The following is a 20,621-nucleotide window of genomic DNA, read 5'->3' as shown; positions in this document are numbered from 1 at the left end:
TCCATCTGATGAGGTCCATGTGTACAGTCACCATTTATGTTGTTAAAAAAATGTATTTCCAATGAATAGGTTGTTAGTCTTGCAAAACTCTGTCATGCGATGTCTGGCATTGTTTCTAGCACCAAGGCCTTATTTTCCAACTATTGATCTTTCTTCTTTGCTTCCAATTTTCAATTCCAATCACCAGTAATAATCAGTGCAAATGCATCTTGATTGCATGTTTGATCAATTACAGACTGCAGAAGTTGGTAAATATCTTCAGTTTCTTCATTTTGGCATTAGTGGTTGGCTGCTTCAGAAGAAGTTGTGGAACAAAGGGTATCATTGCTGATGTCAGATGGATCTTGGCTGAAAGCAGAGAATACCAAAAAGATGTTTGTTGTTAGGTGCTGTCCAGTCTGTTCCAGCTCATAGCAACCCCATGTACAACAGTACGAAACACTGCCTAGTCCTATGCCCTCCTCACAATCGTTGTTATGCTTGAGCCCATTGTTGGAGAGACGGTGTCCATCCGTCTAGTTAAGGGTGTTCCTCTTTTTTGCTGACCATCTACTTTACCAAGTATGATGTCCTTCTCCAGGGACTGGTCCCTCCTGATAGTATGTCCAAAGTACATGAGACAAAGTCTTGCCATCCTTGCTTCCAAGGGGCACTCTGGCTGTACTTCTTCCAAAACAGACTCGGTCGCTCTTCTGGAAGTCCATAGTATGTTCAATATTCTTTGCCAACACCGTAATTCAAAGGCATCAATTCTTCAGTTTTCCTTATTCATTATCCAGCTTTCACATGTGTATGAGGCAATTGAAAATACCATGGCTTGGATTAGGTGCACCTTAGTCCTCAAAGAGACTTGGTTGCTTTTTAACACATTTTAAAGTGGTCTTTTATAGGGTTGCTATTTTTTTTTATGAGTCGGAATCGACTCGACGGCGGTGGGTTTGGTTTTTTGGTTTGGTTTGCAGAATATTTGCCCAGTGCAATACGTCATTTGATTTCTTGACTGCTGATTCTGTGGGCGTTGATTGTGGATGCAAGTAAAATAAAATCCTCAACAACTTCGGTCTTTTCTCCGTTTATCATAATGTTGCTTATTGGTCTAGTTGTGAGGATTTTTGTTTTCTTTATGTTGAGGTACAATCCATACTTTGATCTTTATCAGTAAGTGCTTCAAGTCCTCTTCAGTTTCAGCAAGCAAGATCGTATCATCAGCATATTGCAGAAAGATGTTTAGTTGTGTTTCACTGGCTGTGCAGAGGCATTTGACTGTGTAGATCATAACAAATTATGGATAACATTGCGAAGAATGGGAATTCCAGAACACTTAATTGTGCTCACACAGAACCTATACATAGACCAAGAGGCAGTTGTTCGAATGGAACAAGGGGATACTGCGTGGTTTAAAGTCAGGAAAGGTGTTGTATCCTTTCACCGTACTTATTTAATCTGTATGCTGAGCAAATAATCTGAGAAGCTGGCCTACAAGAAGAAGAACACAGTATCAGGATTGGAGGAAATCTCATTAACAACATTCAATATGCAGATGACATTACCTTGCTTGCTGAAAGTGAAGAGGACTTGAAGCACTTACTGATGAGGATAAAAGACTACAGCCTTCAGTATGGACTATACCTCAACATAAAGAGAACAAAAATTCTCACAACTGGATCAGGAAGCAACATCATGACAAATGGAGAAAAGATTGATGTTCTCAAGATTTTCATTTTACTTGGATCCACATCAAGGCCCACTGAAGCAGCAATCAAGAAATCAAATGACGTACTGCATTGAGCAAATCTGCTACAAAAGACCTCTTTGAAATGTTAAAAAGCAAAGATGTTACCCTGAGGACTAAGTCCAAGCCACGGTATTTTCAGTCACCTCATATGTGTGCAAAAGCTGGACAACGAATAAGGAAGACAGAAGAAGAATCGAAGCCTTTGCATTATGGTGTTGGCAAAGAATATTGAATGTACCGTGGACTGCCAGAAGAATGAAGAAACCTGTCTTGGAAGAAGTACAGCCAGAAGTAAGTGAGAATAGTGAGACTGTCTCGTGTACTTTGGACATGTTATCAGGAGGTCCCAGTCCCTGGAGAAGGACATCATACTTGGTAAAGTAGAGGGTCAGCAAAAAAGAGGAAAACCTTCGATGGGATGGTTTGACACGGTGGCTGCAGCAATGAGCTCAAACACAGCAATGATTGTGAGGATGGCGCAGGACCGGGCAGAGTTTCGTTCTGTCGTACATAAGTTCGCTTTGAGTCAGAACTGACTGGATGGCACCTAACAACACGTTTTCAACAATGCTGCGTTACTGATGAGTTTTCCTAATATATATGTAAGCTTCGAATTTACCAAACCAGCTGCTGTCAGTTCTGACTCACGGAGACCCCGTGTGTCCCAGAGTAGAACTGGACTACGTAGGGTTTTTAATAACTGAGGCCTTTCAGAAGTACAACACCAGGGCTTACTTCCAAGAGACCTCTGGGTAGATTCAAACAACCAACCTTTTGGTTAGTAGCTGAGTGCTTAACCATTTCCACCACCCAGGGACTCTGAGCATCAAATTAGGACATTACTTATTACTTTATCCTTTAATAAACATCATATTTTACATGGAAGTTAATTTGGAGAATTCCCAGTTATATAGTCAACATCAATACATAGGTTTTCAGCTTCACACATTTGTTTTGTGAATAAGATCACAATGCCTTTGGAATCATTAGAACTTGCGTCAATATACTTCAAGTCTCCAACTCATGTGGTATTACATACCACATACTACGTAAAGAGTGGAGCCCTGGTAGCATACTGGTTAAGAGCTCATCTGGTAACCAAAAGGTCTGCAGTTTGAATCCACCAGCTGCTCCTTGGAAACCCTAGAAGGCAGTTCTATTCTGTCCTATAGGATAGCTGTGAGTCGGAATCTACTCAAAGTAGATTTGAAATAAACAGTGATAGCACAACATTTACAAAGGTTAAGAAATACAATTTCAATTACTTTATCATTCTATATGACTATTTGGAGTTTTTATTTGTGTTTAAAATTTTTCAATAACATAGACATTTGAAAGCCACTAGAATCAATACTGAAGAAACCAAAGTCATGGGTAGTATTGCAATTTCTGGAGTTCACTGTGAAATAGGATTTTTTTGAATTTCTGCTAAACTCATCTTTATTTAAGACTTTCCCTTTTTGTGTATGTGTTGCTTCATGCGAAAGAAACTTCCAATTTAAAATTAATAAAATCAGTAAAAAATATTCTGGGATCAGTGATGAATGAAGATAGATTAACAAATTTACAGAAGTTAAGGCTGAAAAACAAACTATAACATTATTATTCTTTACCGTAGCAGATCGATATGGAGGTAGAAGTATTTTCTCTTCCAAGTGACTTTTTTTTTTTCAAAATTACATTAATGTAATTAGAAATATTGATCCATCATTTTTTTCCTTTTTTGAACTATAATATTTACTTTCTTTTTTGTTTTTGCTTTAGTACCTGGATTATATATTGAAGAAGAGAAAAATTTTACTGCTGTTGTTTCTTTTCTGGCCAATATTTGCTTCATTTCAGGATTACTAATAAACATAATTTTGTCTTATAGAGGAGTTTTAAAAAATGAGCCACTACAGGTGTCAGCTATACTTGGTATGCCCCTGATTCACATCTCCCTTGATTATCACTTCCTCCAACAAGCTTTGCTGACGTCTCTGACTAGGTCAAGTTCATAGCACCCTCCACCTCTCTTTCCTGTATTGAAATGTAGTTATTTGTTTATTTTTGTATTATTTTTTCTATTTATTATTTCTTTTTCAAATGTAGTGCTCAGTTTTTAAATTTATTTATTCAATTTCAACTTATTATTTATTTATTCTGTTTATTGTTACGTATTTATTTATTAACACCTGGTTCCCCTGCTAAGCTATAAGTGGCACGAAGCCAGGAACCATGTCTGTTCTGCTTACCATGGTATCTTCAGTGCCTGATGCTTAGTTGGGCCCAATCAATATTCATTGAACAAACGAATTCCCTTCTCTGATACAGTAAAGCCATTCCTCAGCTTAAAACCAACCTGTCCTCTCTTAATACTTTTAGATGAAACTCCATACCAAGGCCTACAGGGGGCCCTGCATCCTACTGCTGGTCACTAGGTACCCCTGCCTCAGCCACAGTGGCCTCCTTTCACTCCTGCCTCAGGGCCTTTGCACTTGCTGTTCCCACTGCCAGGAATGCTGCGCTCCAGGTCTTAGACCAAGGGCATCGCCTCAGCCATGTCCTCATTGAACGTCCAATCCAAGTTGGCTGTTCTCCCCTCATTGTATCATCTGATCCTCGCAACAACCCTGTGCAGAAGGGACAGTTGTTAAATATGCAGTGCGCCTACAGTCTCAAAGGTCTTGAATGCGTGTCACCTGCAGTTCTCATTCTGGCACTGTCCTTCCTTTGTGAAGTGAATGTGGTGCATTGGCAAGTCCATGGCAACCCAGTCTCTTGGAGACCCTGGGTAGCCACTAGAGGGCTACTCCTCTCAGCTCATTTTCCCCCCTAAGGAAGGTTCACACTTGAGGAGTGAGCCCTGGGTGCTCATAGTCCAGGGGTAGTCTCTGAGGAAGCAGGATGCCACCTTTAGTCTTTGGCACTGTTCATGTGACCACACGCTCCACTGAAGCCAACCTCCAGGATATTTGGACTTCTATCAGGAAAAATTGCTCCAGTTCTCCCTCCTCATGCCTAGATTCATTCAGAGTGACCATGCTGTGCAGGAAATCTGGTGGGGAGCCCCTCGAACTGTGCAGAGAGTTTAAATAATCTCTGATTCACAAGATAAAGTGACGTTTCATCTGGCCGTGCTTGTCTGGAGTGAGGCAGGGTTGTATAATTTCCTTGTGATGATTCCATTCTAACTGGGCTGGGAGCTGAGGATTGGTCTGGCTGGTGATACCATAGGATAAAATTCAAATTCTTCAGCTTGGCAAACAAGACTCTTAACAAATTCAGCTGAACTGTCCAGCCTCGTTCCATGCCTTCCCAGCAACCCCGGGCTTCAGTATGTCATTCTGTGAACATGCTGTGTTCTTTCCTACCTCCATGCCTTTCTGTGCATTTGTATTAGTTTCCCAAGTCCCTGAGTGGTGCAAATGATTAAGCAATTGGCTGCTAACCAAAAGGTTGGTGGTTCAAGTCACCCAGAGGCTCCTCAGAAGAAAGGCCTGATAATCTACTTCTGAAAAATCAGCTATTGAAGACCCTCTGCACCACAGCTCTACTTTGACCCACATGGAATCGACTTGATGGCAACTGGTTTGGTTTTGGTTTGGTATTAGTTTCCTAAGGCTGCCATAACAAAATACCACAAACCGGACTGCCTAAAACAACAGAGATTTATTCTCTCACAATTCTGAAGCCTAGGAGTGCAAAATCAAGGTGTCAAAGTTGGTGTTCCCCTCTTCTGGAGCAAGGGAGAATGAAGAAAACTAAAGACACAAGGGTAAGATTAGTCCAAAGGACTAATAGACCACAAGTACTGCAGCCTCCACCAGACTGAGTCCAGCACAACTATACAGTGCCTGGCTACTACCACCGACTGCTCTGACAGGGATCACAGTAGAGGGTCCTGTACAGAGCTGGAGAAAAATGTAGAAAAAATTCTAACTCACACACACACAAAAAAAGGACCAAACTTACTGGAGAAACCCAGAGAGTGTGGCCCCCGGACACCCTTACAGCTCAGTAAGGAAGTCAATCCTGAGGTTCACCCTTCAGCCAAAGATTAGACAGGGCCATAAAACAAAACGAGACTAAATGGGCACACCAGCCCACGGGCAAGGATGAGAAGGCAGGAGAAACAGGAAAGCTGGTAATGGGGAACTCAAGGTCAAAAAGGAGAGAGTGTTGACATGTGTGGTTGGCAACCAATGTCACAAAACAATATATGTATTAATTGTTCAATGAGAAACTAGTTTGCCCTGTAAACCTTCATCTGAAGTAAAATAAAAAAAGTTTTTAAAAAAAGATGGTTACAGACTAGAAAACCCTATGGGGCAGTTCTGCTCTGTCACATGAGGTCACTAGGAATCAAAATTGACTCCGTAACACCTAACAATGACAAAAAAAGAAAAAGTTGGTGGTTTCCTTCTAGAGAGCTCTGAGGGAGAGTCTGTTCTATGCCTTCTTCCTACTTCTGGTGGTTGCAGTCCTTGACATCATTTCGCTCGTAGACGCAGCACTCCAATCTCTACCTCTTTTATCACAGGGCGTTCTTCCCTGTGTGTCTCTGTCTCTGTGTCTCTTCTCCTTTTCTCATAGGGACACCAGTCATATTGGATCAGGGCCCACCCTACTCCAGTGTGACCTCATGTCAACTAATTAATTACACCTACAAAGACCCTATTTCCAAATAAGGTTACATTCACAAGTACCATATGTTAGGACTTGAGCATGTCTTTTTGGAGGACACAAATCAACACATAACAACATTGTTCACTTTACCTGGGGTGTCCCCATGAGAATGAGCTCAGTCTGAAATAAATTTGAGTTCAAGGGTAGCAGGAATGGACCATAGGTAGGGAAAGGGGAGGAGGGCAAGATGTAGCTAGACAGAGCAGGGGGTAAGTGCTGACCATCTTTCCTCTCTGCCTTCCCCATCAGCAACAATCAGGGCATCTCCTTAAGTTGGTTCCAATCTTGATTTGGCAAGAAAAACACGGATTCTACTTTTCAATCCCTCTGTTGATGGTGGCATTTTTTGTTTCCAAAGAAGGAAGAACACGGGAGTTGGGAGGAGGGGTGAAAACCAAGCACAGAAAACATTTTCCTTGTTTTTCTGCTAAAATGTGTATGAGGCAGGGGCAAGAAATATTTGAGGGAGGCAAAATACCTTGCAAACATGGCAATTTGAAAGGCAAATTGAATGTGGACGAACATATTGAGATGATGTCCTGTTAGTGTCAGGAATAATGTTTTACAGAGAAGCTATTTGTGAAGGGAGACCAGTTATTATTGATGGACTAATGTGCACTGAGGAATATGGAAACAATAATGTAGACGTGGAGTCCCTACAGAAAGGCGTCAATCAAACGCGAGGTTGGAGGGGGAAGAAAGAACACCTTTTGATTTGATTCGGCCTGTAGGATTTCACCTGTAGGACCCACGTGAACAGACACAGGATTGTTTCACAAAATCAAAAGTGGACTTTTCCTGACCACTGTGCCCTGAGAAGTGATCTAGCAATTGCCCTTAAAATTCAAGAACTAATACAAACTTGTGATTCAGCAAGCATGTGTCTCAAGTTTTAGAATGCCATTCTGACATCAAGAATGCTTACCATATCCCCATTACCTGGTGAAATAACCCTATAATTCCAGTGTTTTATTGTCTAAACTATGCTCCACTCATTTCATCTGTCCCCGGAAATGTGACAGAACTCTTTGCTCAGACCATAAGTCTCAATTTTGGGTTCAGGAAACATGATCATGAGCCCTATAGCTCCAGAAGTAGAAAAGGATTCCATGAAGATCGTTCCATTCCGTTTTTTTTAATGCAAAATGGAATTACCCCAACAGAAACAGGACTGAAGGAGAGGAAGGAAAGAAAAAAGACCTTGGAATGAGTAATGGGAAGATTCTCTTTTGGTGAGTGGGGGGAAAAACGTAGAAAGTCAGAGTTCCCTTTTAACACTGATGCAACTCACTTTAAGAAAAACCAAACCCGTTGCCGTCGAGTAGATTCTGACTCATAGTGACCTTATAGGATGGAGTAGAACTGCCCCACAGGGTTTCCAAGGAGCACCTGGTGGATTTGAACTGCTGACCTTTTGGTTAGCAGCCGAACCCTTAACCAGGGTTTCCTCACTATGTAAAGAGCACCCGTTATCTTGAAGCTCATCATCCAGCTTGTTGACTGTCTCTTGCTTCCCTTCACTCTTCTGCCTGGGGGAAAGTGTTTTGGGGGTAGTTACATAAAAGTCCCACCAGTCAATTCTTTAGTTATGCATAGTCAACCAGTGGGGATTCATATTCCAAAGAATTTAATTTCCTAAGAAGCTGAGCCTGGAAATACTATTTAGGGGTTGTTAGGTGCCATCAAGTCAATTCTGGCTCATAGGGACCCTGTGTACCGCAGAAGGAAACACCGTCCAGTCCTGCGCCATCCTCACAATGACTGCTTTGTTTGAGCCCATTGTTGCAGCCACTGTGTCAATCCGTCTCATTGAGGGTTTTCCTCTTTTTCACTGACCCTTCATTTTACCAAGCATGATGCCCTTCTCCAGGGATTGGTCCCTCCTGATGTCACATCCAAAGTACAAAAGATGAAGTCTCACCATCCTCACTTCTAATGAGCATTCTGGCTATACTTCTTCCAAGACATTTGTTCATTCTCCTGGCCACCCATGGTATATTCAATATTCTTCGCCAACACCATAACATAAAGGCTGACACAATTCTTCTTTGGTCTTCATTATTCGTTTTCCAGCTTTCACATGCATATGAAGTGATTGAAAATACCATGGCTTCGGTCAGGCGCACCTTAGCCCTCAAGGTGACATCATTGCTTTTTAACATTTTAAAGAGGTCTTTTACAGCAGATTTACCCCACACAATATGTTATTTGATTTCTTGACTGCTGCTTCCATGGGCGTTGATCGAGGATCCAAGTAAAATGAAATACTTGACAACTTCAGGATTTTCTCCGTTTATCGTGATGTTGCTTATTGGTCCAGTTGTGAGGATTTTTGTTTTATGTTAAGATGTAATCCATACTGCAGGCTGTGGGCTTTGATCTTCATCAGTAAGTGCTTCAAGTCCCCTTCACTTTCAGCAAGGAAGGTTGTGTCATCTATATATGGCAGGTTTTTAATGAATCTTCCTCCAATCCTGATGCTGCCTTCATCTTCATATAGTCCAACTTCTCGGATTATTTGCTCACCATACAGATTGAATAAGTATGGTAAAAGGATACAACCCTGATGCACACCTTTCCTGACTTTAAACCATGTAGTATCCCCTTGTTCTATGAAAACAACTGCCTCTTGGTCAATGCACAGGTTCCTCCTCATCAGCACAATTAAATATTCTGAAATGCCCGTTCTTCGCAGTATTATCCATAATTTGTTGTGATCCACAGAGCTGAATGCCTTTGCATAATCAATAAAACACAGGTAAACATCTTTCTGGTATTCTCTGCTCTCAGCCAAGATCCGTTGGATATCAGCAGCGATTTCCCTCATTCTGTCTCCTCTTCTGAACCTGGCTTGAATTTCTGGCAGTTCCCTGTTGAAGTATTGCTGCAGCTGCTTTTGCATGATCTTCAACAAAATTTTACTTATGTGTCATATTAATAATATTGTTCAATTACTTCCACATTCTGTTGGGTCATCTTTCTTTAGAATGGGTACGAATATGGATCTCTTTCAGTTGGTTGGCCGGATAGCTGTCTTCCGTATTTCTTGGCATAGACAATCGAGCGCTTCCAGTGTTGCATCCACTTTTTTAAATATCTCTGTTGGTGTTCTGTCAGTTCCTGGAGCCTTGTTTTTTGCCAAAGCTTTCAGTGCAACTTGGACCTCTTCCTTCGGTACCGTTGGTTTTGATCATATGCTACCTCCTGAAATGGCTGAACGTCAACCAATTCTTTTTGGTATACTGACTTTGTGTATTCCTTCCATTTTCTTTCCATCTTCCATCCTGGATGAGCCCGTTCCCTTTGCAGGTGGCTATTTTAGGGGTACTTTGTTAAATGTTTGTATTGTCTGTAATTTAAAATGGATGACTTGGAGATAAAACCCCAATTTTAGATGCAGTGCTTGTCATGGCTCCAAAGAGAATCTCTATATAAAAACTCAAGCATTTTCCAGGCTCTTCCTCCCAGAGAGCAACAGGTATATGAATTTGGGGGACAGCTTCACTGTCCACCCTATGTAAATAAATTTTTCAGCCCCCACATCTTCCCTATTCTTGTTCCCTGCATTATTTTTCTACTGATCATTTACTACCACCGAAAACACTCTGTTTATTTACTTGTCTTGTTTACTATTGGTGGAGTCCCTGGGTGGTTCAAAAGGTTAAGCACTTGACAGCTAACCAAAAGGTTCAGGTTCACTCAGAGTTGCCTTGGAAGAAAGGCCAGGCGATCCACTTCCAAAAAATCCACCATTGAGTTCTACTCTGACACTCACAGGGTCGCCATGAATCAGAGTTGACTCAGTGGCAACTGGTTTGGTTTACTTTCAGAGGTGCTTAACCTGCCTCTGTGATGTACATTTCACAAGTACCTAGAAAAGTGCCTTGCCCAGAGTAGGTGCTTCATCAATATCTTTTGAGAGAAGGGAAAAATGAAATTCTTCATCTATAAGAGGTCTTCAGTCATCTTCTCTCCCCTCCTTCCTCCCTAGATGATTCTGATATTTGCTATAAGAGTCTTTTGTGTTCTGCCTTTTTGCAGAGTATTGGCTGTGATGACTACCTGGGCTCCGACAAAGTCGTGGACAAGTGCGGGGTGTGTGGAGGCGATAACACCGGTTGTCAGGTTGTGTCTGGCGTGTTTAAGCACGCCCTCACCAGTCTGGGCTACCACCGAGTGGTTGAGATTCCTCAGGGAGCCACAAAAATCAACATCACAGAGATGTACAAGAGCAACAACTATTTGGGTAAGTTTGGTCTCTTTCCAGAGGAAACCATCTGTCACTGCCATTTGATTTAATTCTTCCAGGGTTGTGAGATGGACACAGCACTGTCCAGAGGTCCCTGGACATGTAAAAGATTCCTCTGGGACATGCCAGAAGTGCCACCTGGCCTCCCCCTTGAAATTAGTGGAGAAATTTCACTAGTGGAGAAAGCAAAAAACTCCTTCTTGGAAGTGTTTATCATCTGCACATTTAACCCAGTCTTTGCTTCTTAAACAGAAGCATAGTTATTAGATAGACAGCAAGCTAAATTATGTCTCTGAGATGGGAGAGTCTATTTGCAAAGCCAGGAGATCTGCCAGTCTTTGTTCTGTTGGGGTTCAAGGTGGCCAGGAGCAGTGATGATCCAATCTGGCCCTTCATCCTTTAGAAGCCTAAAGCAAAAGTCATTTTTCTCTTTTTTGCTTTAGCTGTCTGTGGCAGTGGGCCTCTGAGTAAATAGTATGTGTGTCTTCTGAACAGCTTCAGAGTCTGCAGAACCACTCTGCAATCATTATGAGCAATATCATAAATATTGAAAGCCCATTTTTAACCCATTTTCCTGAAAAAGAAGATTTCTATGACACTTTCTTCTGGGTTTCCAGGCTGTTTGCATTCCGTGCAAAGCAAAGCAGTAACACAAAGTAGTTTTTACCAATTTCTAGTGCATATGTGTTGTCGTTAGATGCCATCAAGTCAATTTCAACTCATAGCAACCCTATGTGTCAGAGTTGAACCACTTCATAGGGCTTTTTAGGCTATAAGGCAGTATTCTTTTTTTTTTTTACATATATTAAATCGCTGAACCCTCTCAAGCAACAGCCCTAAGAGCTTGGAGCTATTTCCATCCCTGCGTTACAGATGGGGAAACAGGCACAAAGAGACTATGTAACTTGCCAAAGTCACACAGCAAATGATAGTGTCTTAGTTACCTCATGCTGCTGTAACAGAAATACCACAAGTAGATGGCTTTAACAAAGAGAAGTTTATTCTCCCTCATTCCAGTAGGCTACGAGTCCAAATTCAGAGCATCAGCTCCAGGGGAAGGCTTTCTCTGTTGGCTCTGGAGAAAGTCCTTGTGATGCATCAATCTTCTCTTGGCCTGAGAGCATCTCAGCGCAGGAATCTCAGCTCCAAAGGACGCATTCTGCTCCTGGTGCTGCTTTCTTGGTGGTACGAGGTTCCCAACTCTCTGCTTGCTTCCCTTTCTTATTTATATCTTAAGAGATAAATGGTGGTGCAGCCCACACCCCAGGGAAACCCCCTTTACTTGGATCAGGGATGTGACCTGGGTAAGGGTGGAGTTACAATCCCATCCTAATCCTCTTTAACATAAAATTACAATCACAAAATGGGGGATAACCACAGAATACTGGGAATCATGGCCTAACCAAGTTGACACACACATTTTTGAGGAAACATAGTTCAATCCATGACAAAGAGACAGAGGTGAGATTTGAACTCAGGCAGTCTGGCTCCATGCTTGGTGGTTGTATTAGCTTCCTAGGGCCTCTGATACAAAATAACACTTTTTTAGCATAGCTTATAAGAACAGACCTTTATTGTGTTACAGTTCTAGAGGCTAGAGGTCCAAATCAACAGGTCAGCTGGGGAAGACCATTCTTGTCTTGCCCAGCTTCTGGTGGCCTAAGGCATTCTTTACTTTGTAAATGCATCTTCCTGTGGCCATCCTTCCCCCATCTGCCTCTCTGTGTCTCTGCCCCTCTTTTATAAGAACACCACTTGAATTGAATCAGGGCCCACCCTACTCCAGTATGACTTCATGTTCTCTTAACTGATAACATCTTCAAAGACCCTATTTCCAAACAAGGTCATGTTCACAAGTACCAGGGGTCATGACTTCTGCATATCTTTTGGGGGGACACAATTCAGTCACTGAGAGTAGTTTATTAAGGATAATACATGGTCTATAAAGAATCCTGATCAAAAGGGGGGAAATTCAGAGCAGAATTTTAAATTCTCATGGACTCCAAACTTTCTGGAGACATGCAGGCAGGGTGAACTCCTGAAACTATTGTCCTGAAATCATCTTTGAACCTGAAATCAAAAATATTCCCTAAAGTCTTCTTAAACCAAACAACAGTTCAGTTAAACTAGGAAAAAATGTCTGCCTTGAGCATTATGCACTTTTAAGGATCATCTAAATGGTGCTCCTGACTTGACTCCTCACCTATGTCCATAACAGTTCTGCAGCCCAGAGAACCCAGGGTTAACCCTGATCCTTCTGTGTCTATATCAGCCGTGGTTACTCCCACCCATCAGAGAGCTCTGGGCTATGACTCAGTTGGGTCTGGACTGGGTCATAGCTGTCTTGAGCCATGAAGCTAGCATTCCCTCTATGCTTGCCCCAACCCATCTATGTGTGGCCTTTCTCACCATGGTGTTGTAACTCCCACCCAACGACTTGGTGGGACTGTGCAAATAATGTAATTGTGGCCCACCAAGGAGATTGGTCAGTTTTGCCATTCTGCTAGGCTTTAAATGTACCATCCCAGAGGCAGGAAGTAGAGGATCTCACCACCACCAAGGAAGAAGAGCCAGGAGAGGAGCACGTCGTTTGGACCTGGGATCCCTGCACTGAAACCCTCCTAGACCCAGGAGACAGGGAGAGCTGTAACACCAGAGACAGCAAGACAGCAAGAAGCAGTGGCAGAGAAAAGGCAGCAGCAGAGGCAGCAGAACCAAGAGACTGGCAGGAGACCAGCAGGAGATGGCATGGTGGGCTTCCCAGACCACAGAGAGAGAAAGCTGAATGCCTTCAGGCAGGAGGCTTGCTGGCGGAGTAGGGTGCTTCTGGGCACTTGATGGAGCTAGGTTTGTCCACCCAAGGAGCTAGAGCTGAGCACCTTCTGGCCAAGGCTTACTGATGGAGTGGGGTGCCTCTGAGCACTTATCAGCAGATCTAACAGAGCTTTGTAACACTTGCCCAAGCAGGGCAGAGGCTGAGGGGCCACAAAGAGTTATGCTTGTGGTCACAGCTAAGAAGAGACTGTCCTGATGAAAGAACTATATCCTGAGCATTCCTGAACCTGAACTGTAGCCTGTTACTTCCTTAATAAATCCCGTAATCTGAAAAAAAAAAAAAAAAGAATTATCTAAATGAGATCAAACTGGCAACAGCAACTCAAAAGATTAGATAGGAAACTTTGAGTTTATCTTAATGGGGGAGAAACAACTCAGAAAAAGCAAGTGAGAATGGTCACACAACTCAAAAGAATATAATCCATGTCCCTGAATTTTACATGTAGAAACTGTGGAATTGGTGTACGTTTTGCTGTGTGTAGTCTCAACAAAATAAATAATATTAGAGAGAGATTACCTGGACAGTTCTTAGAACCCAGGTTCCTCTGGTACACTGTTGACCATGCAGCAGTCAATGGCTGCAGCAGTCAATGGCTGCAGCAGTTGAAGGATCATTAATTTTGAAACATCCGGGTATCAGGATTACCCCGGAAGATAACTCTAGACCCAGAAACTCCAGATTCTACAGGCTTCCTTTTCTGTCTAGTCAAATGTAGCCAAAACTAACCTCATTTGGTTTTATTGGCCAGAGGAGGAAGGGATGGCAGATGAGACTATGATACAAATACAGTTAAAGTAGAAAGCTGTTGCATTTGCTCTGGCAAACCCAGCAGCCACCAAAGTGGCAATAAGCCTAGTGGTCTGAGTGGTTTGTATATTACTTTTAATGGCAAAAAATAGTCTTTGTGCATTTCCCCTTTTCTTTATCCAATGACGACATCACACCTCCGTAAACACCCCATCTTCAAGAGTGGAAAATGTTCTCCAGGGGATTATTTGAAGTATGATTGTGTTCAAATGCACCAGCAAACAATGCCACTTTTTATTAGCTTTGTTTTTTTTTTTTTTCCAGTATATTTTCCTCTGGCAAGAATGGTTTGTCCTATTCACTAAGCAGTTTTGAGCTGGGCCCTCTGAAAATGAAATAGATATTCTGGGTGAATATCCCCTGGATGTATGAATGGAAACTGCTCTCAGAGCCTCGGTGTCTTCGTCAGGGGTATGGGAATACAAATCTTGACTTTATAAGTGGTCATGAGAGTCAAATGGGACCCGGAAGAGCCCATGGGGTTTACTAGGCAGTTGACAAATGTTCGTTCCCTTTCTTTTGTCTCAGAGATTTGTCAGAACACCAAAGCTTTAGGGAATCAAAATTCCCTCTCTGTATAAAAAAGATGGAGGGGGAAGGCAGAGGAAGAATGAAAGTACCCAGAGTCAATGGGAGGGTGATCAGAAAGTCAAGTTCAACTTCCTATGCCCAGTAATGAATGGGGTGCATGAGATAATCCATAAAGTTCATTGCAATATTACATGATGCCATGTGAGCAAAGGCAGGTGAGCAGAAATAGAAGGGCAAGCTACAGTGAGAGGAGTTTCCAGTACCGAATAAATCATTTCTCTCCCTCTTCCTCCCTCCCCCTCCCTCCCCCTCCTTCTGCCTCCCTCTCCTTCCCTCTCTCCTTGCCTATACCATAGTATACATACTATATATATATGCAGCATAGTACACATACCGTATGTATATATGTAACATAGTACACATACCATATGTGTATATGTAGCATAGTGCACATACCGTATGTATATATGTAACATAGTACACATACCATATGTGTATATGTAGCATAGTGCACATACCGTATGTATATATGTAACATAGTACACATACCATATGTATATATGTAACATAGTACACATACCATATGTATATGTGTAACATAGTACACATACCATATGTATATATGCAGCATAGTACACATACCGTATGTATATATGTAACATAGTACACATACCATATGTATATATGTAGCATAGTGCACATACCGTGTATATATAGCGCTTCAATCTCCAGAGCACTTTCACAGTTTCATGTGCATGGTCCTCTTTGACTTTTAAAAAACTGGACTGTTTGCTTCTAAAAGGATTTGGAGTGATTTATTAAAGATGCAATAATAGAGTTAGGATGTGAAAATTGAAATTTAAAAATCAAAAACTAAATAGAAGAACAAGGCATGTAGACCAGAAACAAACATCACTCTTGAGTCTAGTGACTTAATTTGATTTGTGTGTCTCAGAGCCTGAAGGCCTGAGTTCAAGCCCTGGCGCTGCTGTAACTCACAGGAAGACTGGCCCTCACGGAGCTGGAGGAGAGGCTGACTTGCCACTTCTCAGGACTTAATGTTTCCCTGAGCAGAGTTGGAGTGAAGGGACCGTAACGCTTAATGGTGCACATGTTTCAGGAGATGGGATATCTATTCATCTTATTTTAGTTTGAAAACCAGTATAACTTTGTAGAATTGAGCTCCGATTTTTTGTGTTTATTTGTTCACACGCTTCCAAATACAGACTGACTGGTGGATTACAGACTCCTAGATCTTTTTGTTTACTTAATGAAAAAGAATTTGGAACCCCTGTATCTGTCGTAGGCTATGCGTTCTCCTTGGTTATATGAATTATTCTGAACCCAGCTGTTTGGAAATAAAAAATTAAACCTAATTTTATTAAAATGATTGACATGTTATATTACCAGCCTCTTTTTTAATAATATGATATGGTCAAATTATTTCAGCTGAAATATCAACGTTTGGCCTAGTTCAGTCAGTTCAGTTTACTAATGTTATTATGTAACAGTTAAGAATTCAGACATAAAAGCATACTGAGCAAAAATCGATTATACAGGACATGTACTACCTGCCAACTCCTTATATTGTCATAGAGTCTTAGACTTGGAAGCGATTTTCAAGGGTTTATAAGCTTTTGAAAATAAAATAGCAATCCCTTTTCTTTTAAGTGCATTTACCTAAAACATTTTAACAGAAATTATCATGGATAGCACTGGAACAGTCCAGTGTCATGGATTATCTATAATTTGCTGGCCTTTATTTACTTTATTAGTTGAACAGCTTTCTGTATGGTAAAAATAACCTAACCTAACCCGTTGCCGTCAAGTCGATTCCAACTCATAGAAACCCTGTAGGACAGAGTAGAACTGCCCCATAGAGTTTCCAAGGGGCAGCTGGTGGGTTCAAACTGCCAACCTTTGGATTAGCAGCAGGTGTCTAAATAATGTGATGTCTTACATTTGCATGACAATTACACCCAAAGATTTTTTTCCTACCACAAAAATTTCAAACAAGACAAGACATAGAGCAAAAAGATGAAATTCCCTCTTCATGTTAACCCCACACTCAATTCACTGCCTTCCCCAAAAGGGACTGTTCTTAGCAGTTTAGCGTGTATCCTCCAGACCTTTGTGCAAGTACAAACATCAATATGATATAACTTAAATATATAAATATAATTGATATAAATGTATACATTTATTTAATTGACATTATTACACATGGTTTTTGCAATTTGCTTTTTTACGTTAATATATCATATTGATGTCTTTCCATAGAAATACATATAGAGCTACTTAATGTTTTTTTGGGTGCATAGTATTCCGTAAAACGGATATAACATCACTTATTTAAGCATTCCCTCTTGGGGGATGTTTAGATTGTCTTCAGTTTTTTGATATTATAAATAAAACTTTAGATTTTTGGTTCAAGATGGCAGACTGAGCAGGTGAGTTTTTCTTCCCTTCCTCCCAAGTATCTGTTACAGTGATACTAAAGGGATGAAAAAAAGGATAGAACCTACAGCCACCAAGAAAATAGGAGGCGGGCCATCAGTGGGCAAGTGATTTTAGCAAATTTTGAAAGATAGAAAATAGATGGAAGAATATCAACTAATAAACGACAACAGAGGAAATCACAGCCTAGACTTCAGTATTCATTCTGGAGTTGGGGGAAGGAGCAGCTCAATGACTGATACCCCATTCTCGGAAACACCTAATAGAGCTTTACCTGGTCACACGCTCTGCCCATGTGTACAGAGTTCTCAGCCAGCATTCCCATTGCTTTGGTCTTAAATATCAACAGGTAACTGAAAATAATATGAATGGACATCCAAGGATCACTAGACATTTTTTAAAAGCCTATAGCATGAAAGAGAAGCCTAAGATAAATAACTGGAAAGTTGTTTCTGGAAGAAACAGCAAAATTCTTGGTAGAAGAGAACTTAAAGGTTCTCTAACAAGTAATGCGGAGCGTTACTTATACATAGCCTTACACATATAGCCTTTCATACTTACATAAATATTGGCGCAGGGTAGGCTTCTAGAAGAATTTGTAGGCCAAATGAAATGCACACTTAAAAATTTAGAAGATAAAGCAAAATTACTCTCCAAGATAGTTGTATCAGTTTATACTCCTTCCAAAAGTACATGAAAGAACCCTTTGCCCACATCCTCACCAATACTAATTATGGAAATCTTTCATTTTTAATATATCTTTTTTATTTTCATCTCCCAACCACTAATTTTTATTGTTATTTTTACTTCTATAAATTTCCCAAGGAGCCCTGGTGCCGCAATAATTAAGTGCATAGCTGCTAACTGAAAGGGTGGCCGTTCAAACCCACCAGCCACCCCATGGGGCAATTCTACCCTATCCTATAGGGTCTTTAAGAGTCAAAATTGACTCGATGGCACACAACATCAAACATAATTTTTAAATTGTGTTTGTAGTTTCTTATTAATTTTAGAAACTCATATATTATAAATAATAACCACTTTCTGTTCATATATATTGAAAATATTTGTCTTTATCTTGTTTTTCAACTCTACTTGTGGTATCTATTACTTTGTAGAGAAAGTTTTTATTGCTTATGTATCTGTCAATCATTTCTTTTATGGCTAGTGGGTTTTGTCTTACTTAAGAAGACCTGCTGACCCCGAAGTTATTAAATTATTCTCTAGTATTTTCTTCTATTTTGTTTATAAAAACCAATTGCCATCGAGTTGGTTCCAACTCATAGCGACCCTATAGAACAGAGCAGAACTGCCCCATAGGGTTTCCAAGGCTGTAAATCTTTATGGAAGCAGACTGCCACATCCTTCTACTACAGAGCAGCTGGTGGGTTCGAACCACTGACCTTTCTGTTAGCAGCCAGAGTGCTTAACTACTGCACCACCAGGGCTCCATATTTTGTTTATAGTTGTATTTTAATGTTTAAATATTTAATCAGTCTGGAATTAATTTTTATGAGCAGTGCGAGGCAGGAGTCTAACTTTGTTTTTTCCAAATCACTAGTTATTTTTCCAACATCATTCATTGAATTTTCCCCATTAATTTGAAATACCACCCCCATTAAATTCAAATATATGTAGATATACTTGCGTATTTTCTCTCCAGGTCTATTGATCTACTTGTCTCTTCCTGCCTCAATACTGTATTGTTTCCACTATTGTAGTTTTACAGCAGGTTTTACTCTTTTGTAGGTCCCCCTCCCCAATTTCCTGCCCACTTTGTTCTTTTTGTAAATTTTCTCGGTAGTCTTAGACCTTTATTCTTCCAAATACATTTCAAAAATCAGCTCTTCAAAATCCGTAACAGTTTTTGTTGAGATTTTGATTGGGACTGCAATAAACTTGTAGATTAATTTGAAAAGGAAAAAATATCTTCACATATTGACTCTTTACATTCAGGAAGATGGCATGTCTGCCCATTTTATGTTCTTTAATAAAGTTTTGTAGCTTTCTTCATCTAGACTTTGCATATGTTAATTAGGTTTATTCCTCGGTATTCTGTAGTTTCTATCAATAAGGTATATGAGATCTTCATTTCCATTATATTTTCCCACTGGTCATTCTGGTGTGTGTGAAATCAATTTGTTAAATATTTATTTTGTATCTGGATACCTTACTAGACTCCTTTAATAATTCTAATAGTTTTTCAGTTTATTGGCTTGATTTTCTAGGTGGGCAATCATGATATCTATGGATAATAATGTTCTCTTCCTTTCAAATATTTTAACCCTTATTTCTTTCTTATTGCACTGGCTAGGACCTCTAAAATTTTTTGGATAATTGCAATGATAATCAGCATCCTTATCTTGTTCCTGACAATAGAAATACTTCTAATAGATGTTTGTTTAGATTTCTGACAGATACCTTTTGTCAAAGTAAGGAATTTTCTTTCTGCAATTAGCTTTTAAGAATTTTCGTTTGAATTTGCTTGTTTTGTGCATGTGTTTTTTTTTTTTTTACCAGTGCCTGACAATACTTAGTTATCCATTCATATTTATAAAATTAATGGCCAAGTGGAAACCCTGGTGGCTTAGTGGTTAAGTGCTATGGGTGCTAACTAAAGGGTCAGCAGTTTGAATCCACCAGGCGCTCCTTGGAAACTCTATGGGGCAGTTCTACTCTGTCCTATAGGGTCGCTATGAGTCGGAATCGATGGCACTAGGTCTAGGTTAATAGCTAATTGATTGTTGTAGGTACATTAAGTGGGTTTCCTCCACAGTTACCTACATCTGTTTGTACAACAGCTTTCCTCCACATGGAGGGCTGGTTGGCAGGAACGGATCCCAATACGCTGTCAGGCAGGCTCCCCCAGAGTGTGCATGGCCAAGGGTAGACCAACAAGCAGGCACAATACCACTTACCTCTGAGAGATATTGCAAAGATCCAATGGGATAATAAACATGAAGCACCCAGTGTTGTCATTAGTTTAACATGTAATTTCCCTTCAAGGTTCCAGTATTTATCAATGACTGCTTAACAAAACTAGTTTTCCTTGTAATGACTGAATAGCAAACAGCCTTCTCTTCCATGGCCAGGAACTTCGAGGATTATGATGACTTAGGTGTAAAATTTTGTACCTTTCTTCTCCTCAAACTCAAAACCCTGCCTGATTTAACATAATTATTCTAGTCATGTGTCCTTATGACTTCTGCACCTCACTGTCTCTCTAGGACTAATTCCTTCTTCTCAGCTAGACAAAAAGAGAAACAAAAGTGGACATGCTTGGATACCTAGAAGTGTTGTGAAATGGCCTAATGGAAAGGAACTTGAACAAAGAACCT

General features: G+C 40.6%; 1 protein-coding gene across 1 annotated transcript in view; it reads left to right on the top strand.

Annotated features, from left to right (window-relative positions):
* THSD4 (thrombospondin type 1 domain containing 4) overlaps window positions 1-20,621 on the top strand; it is a 688,190-nt gene that overhangs the window by 554,086 nt on the left and 113,483 nt on the right. Inside the window, exon 8 of the mRNA XM_023552873.2 lies at window positions 10,445-10,649. Coding sequence (XP_023408641.2) covers window positions 10,445-10,649 — 205 coding nt within the window. The remainder of the gene's footprint in view (window positions 1-10,444; window positions 10,650-20,621) is intronic.

Source organism: Loxodonta africana, chromosome 13 (genome assembly GCF_030014295.1).
Source record: "Loxodonta africana isolate mLoxAfr1 chromosome 13, mLoxAfr1.hap2, whole genome shotgun sequence".
Lineage (NCBI taxonomy): Eukaryota > Metazoa > Chordata > Mammalia > Proboscidea > Elephantidae > Loxodonta > Loxodonta africana.
Note: the sequence above shows the minus strand (reverse complement) of the source record. Positions and strands in the feature narration are given on the sequence as shown.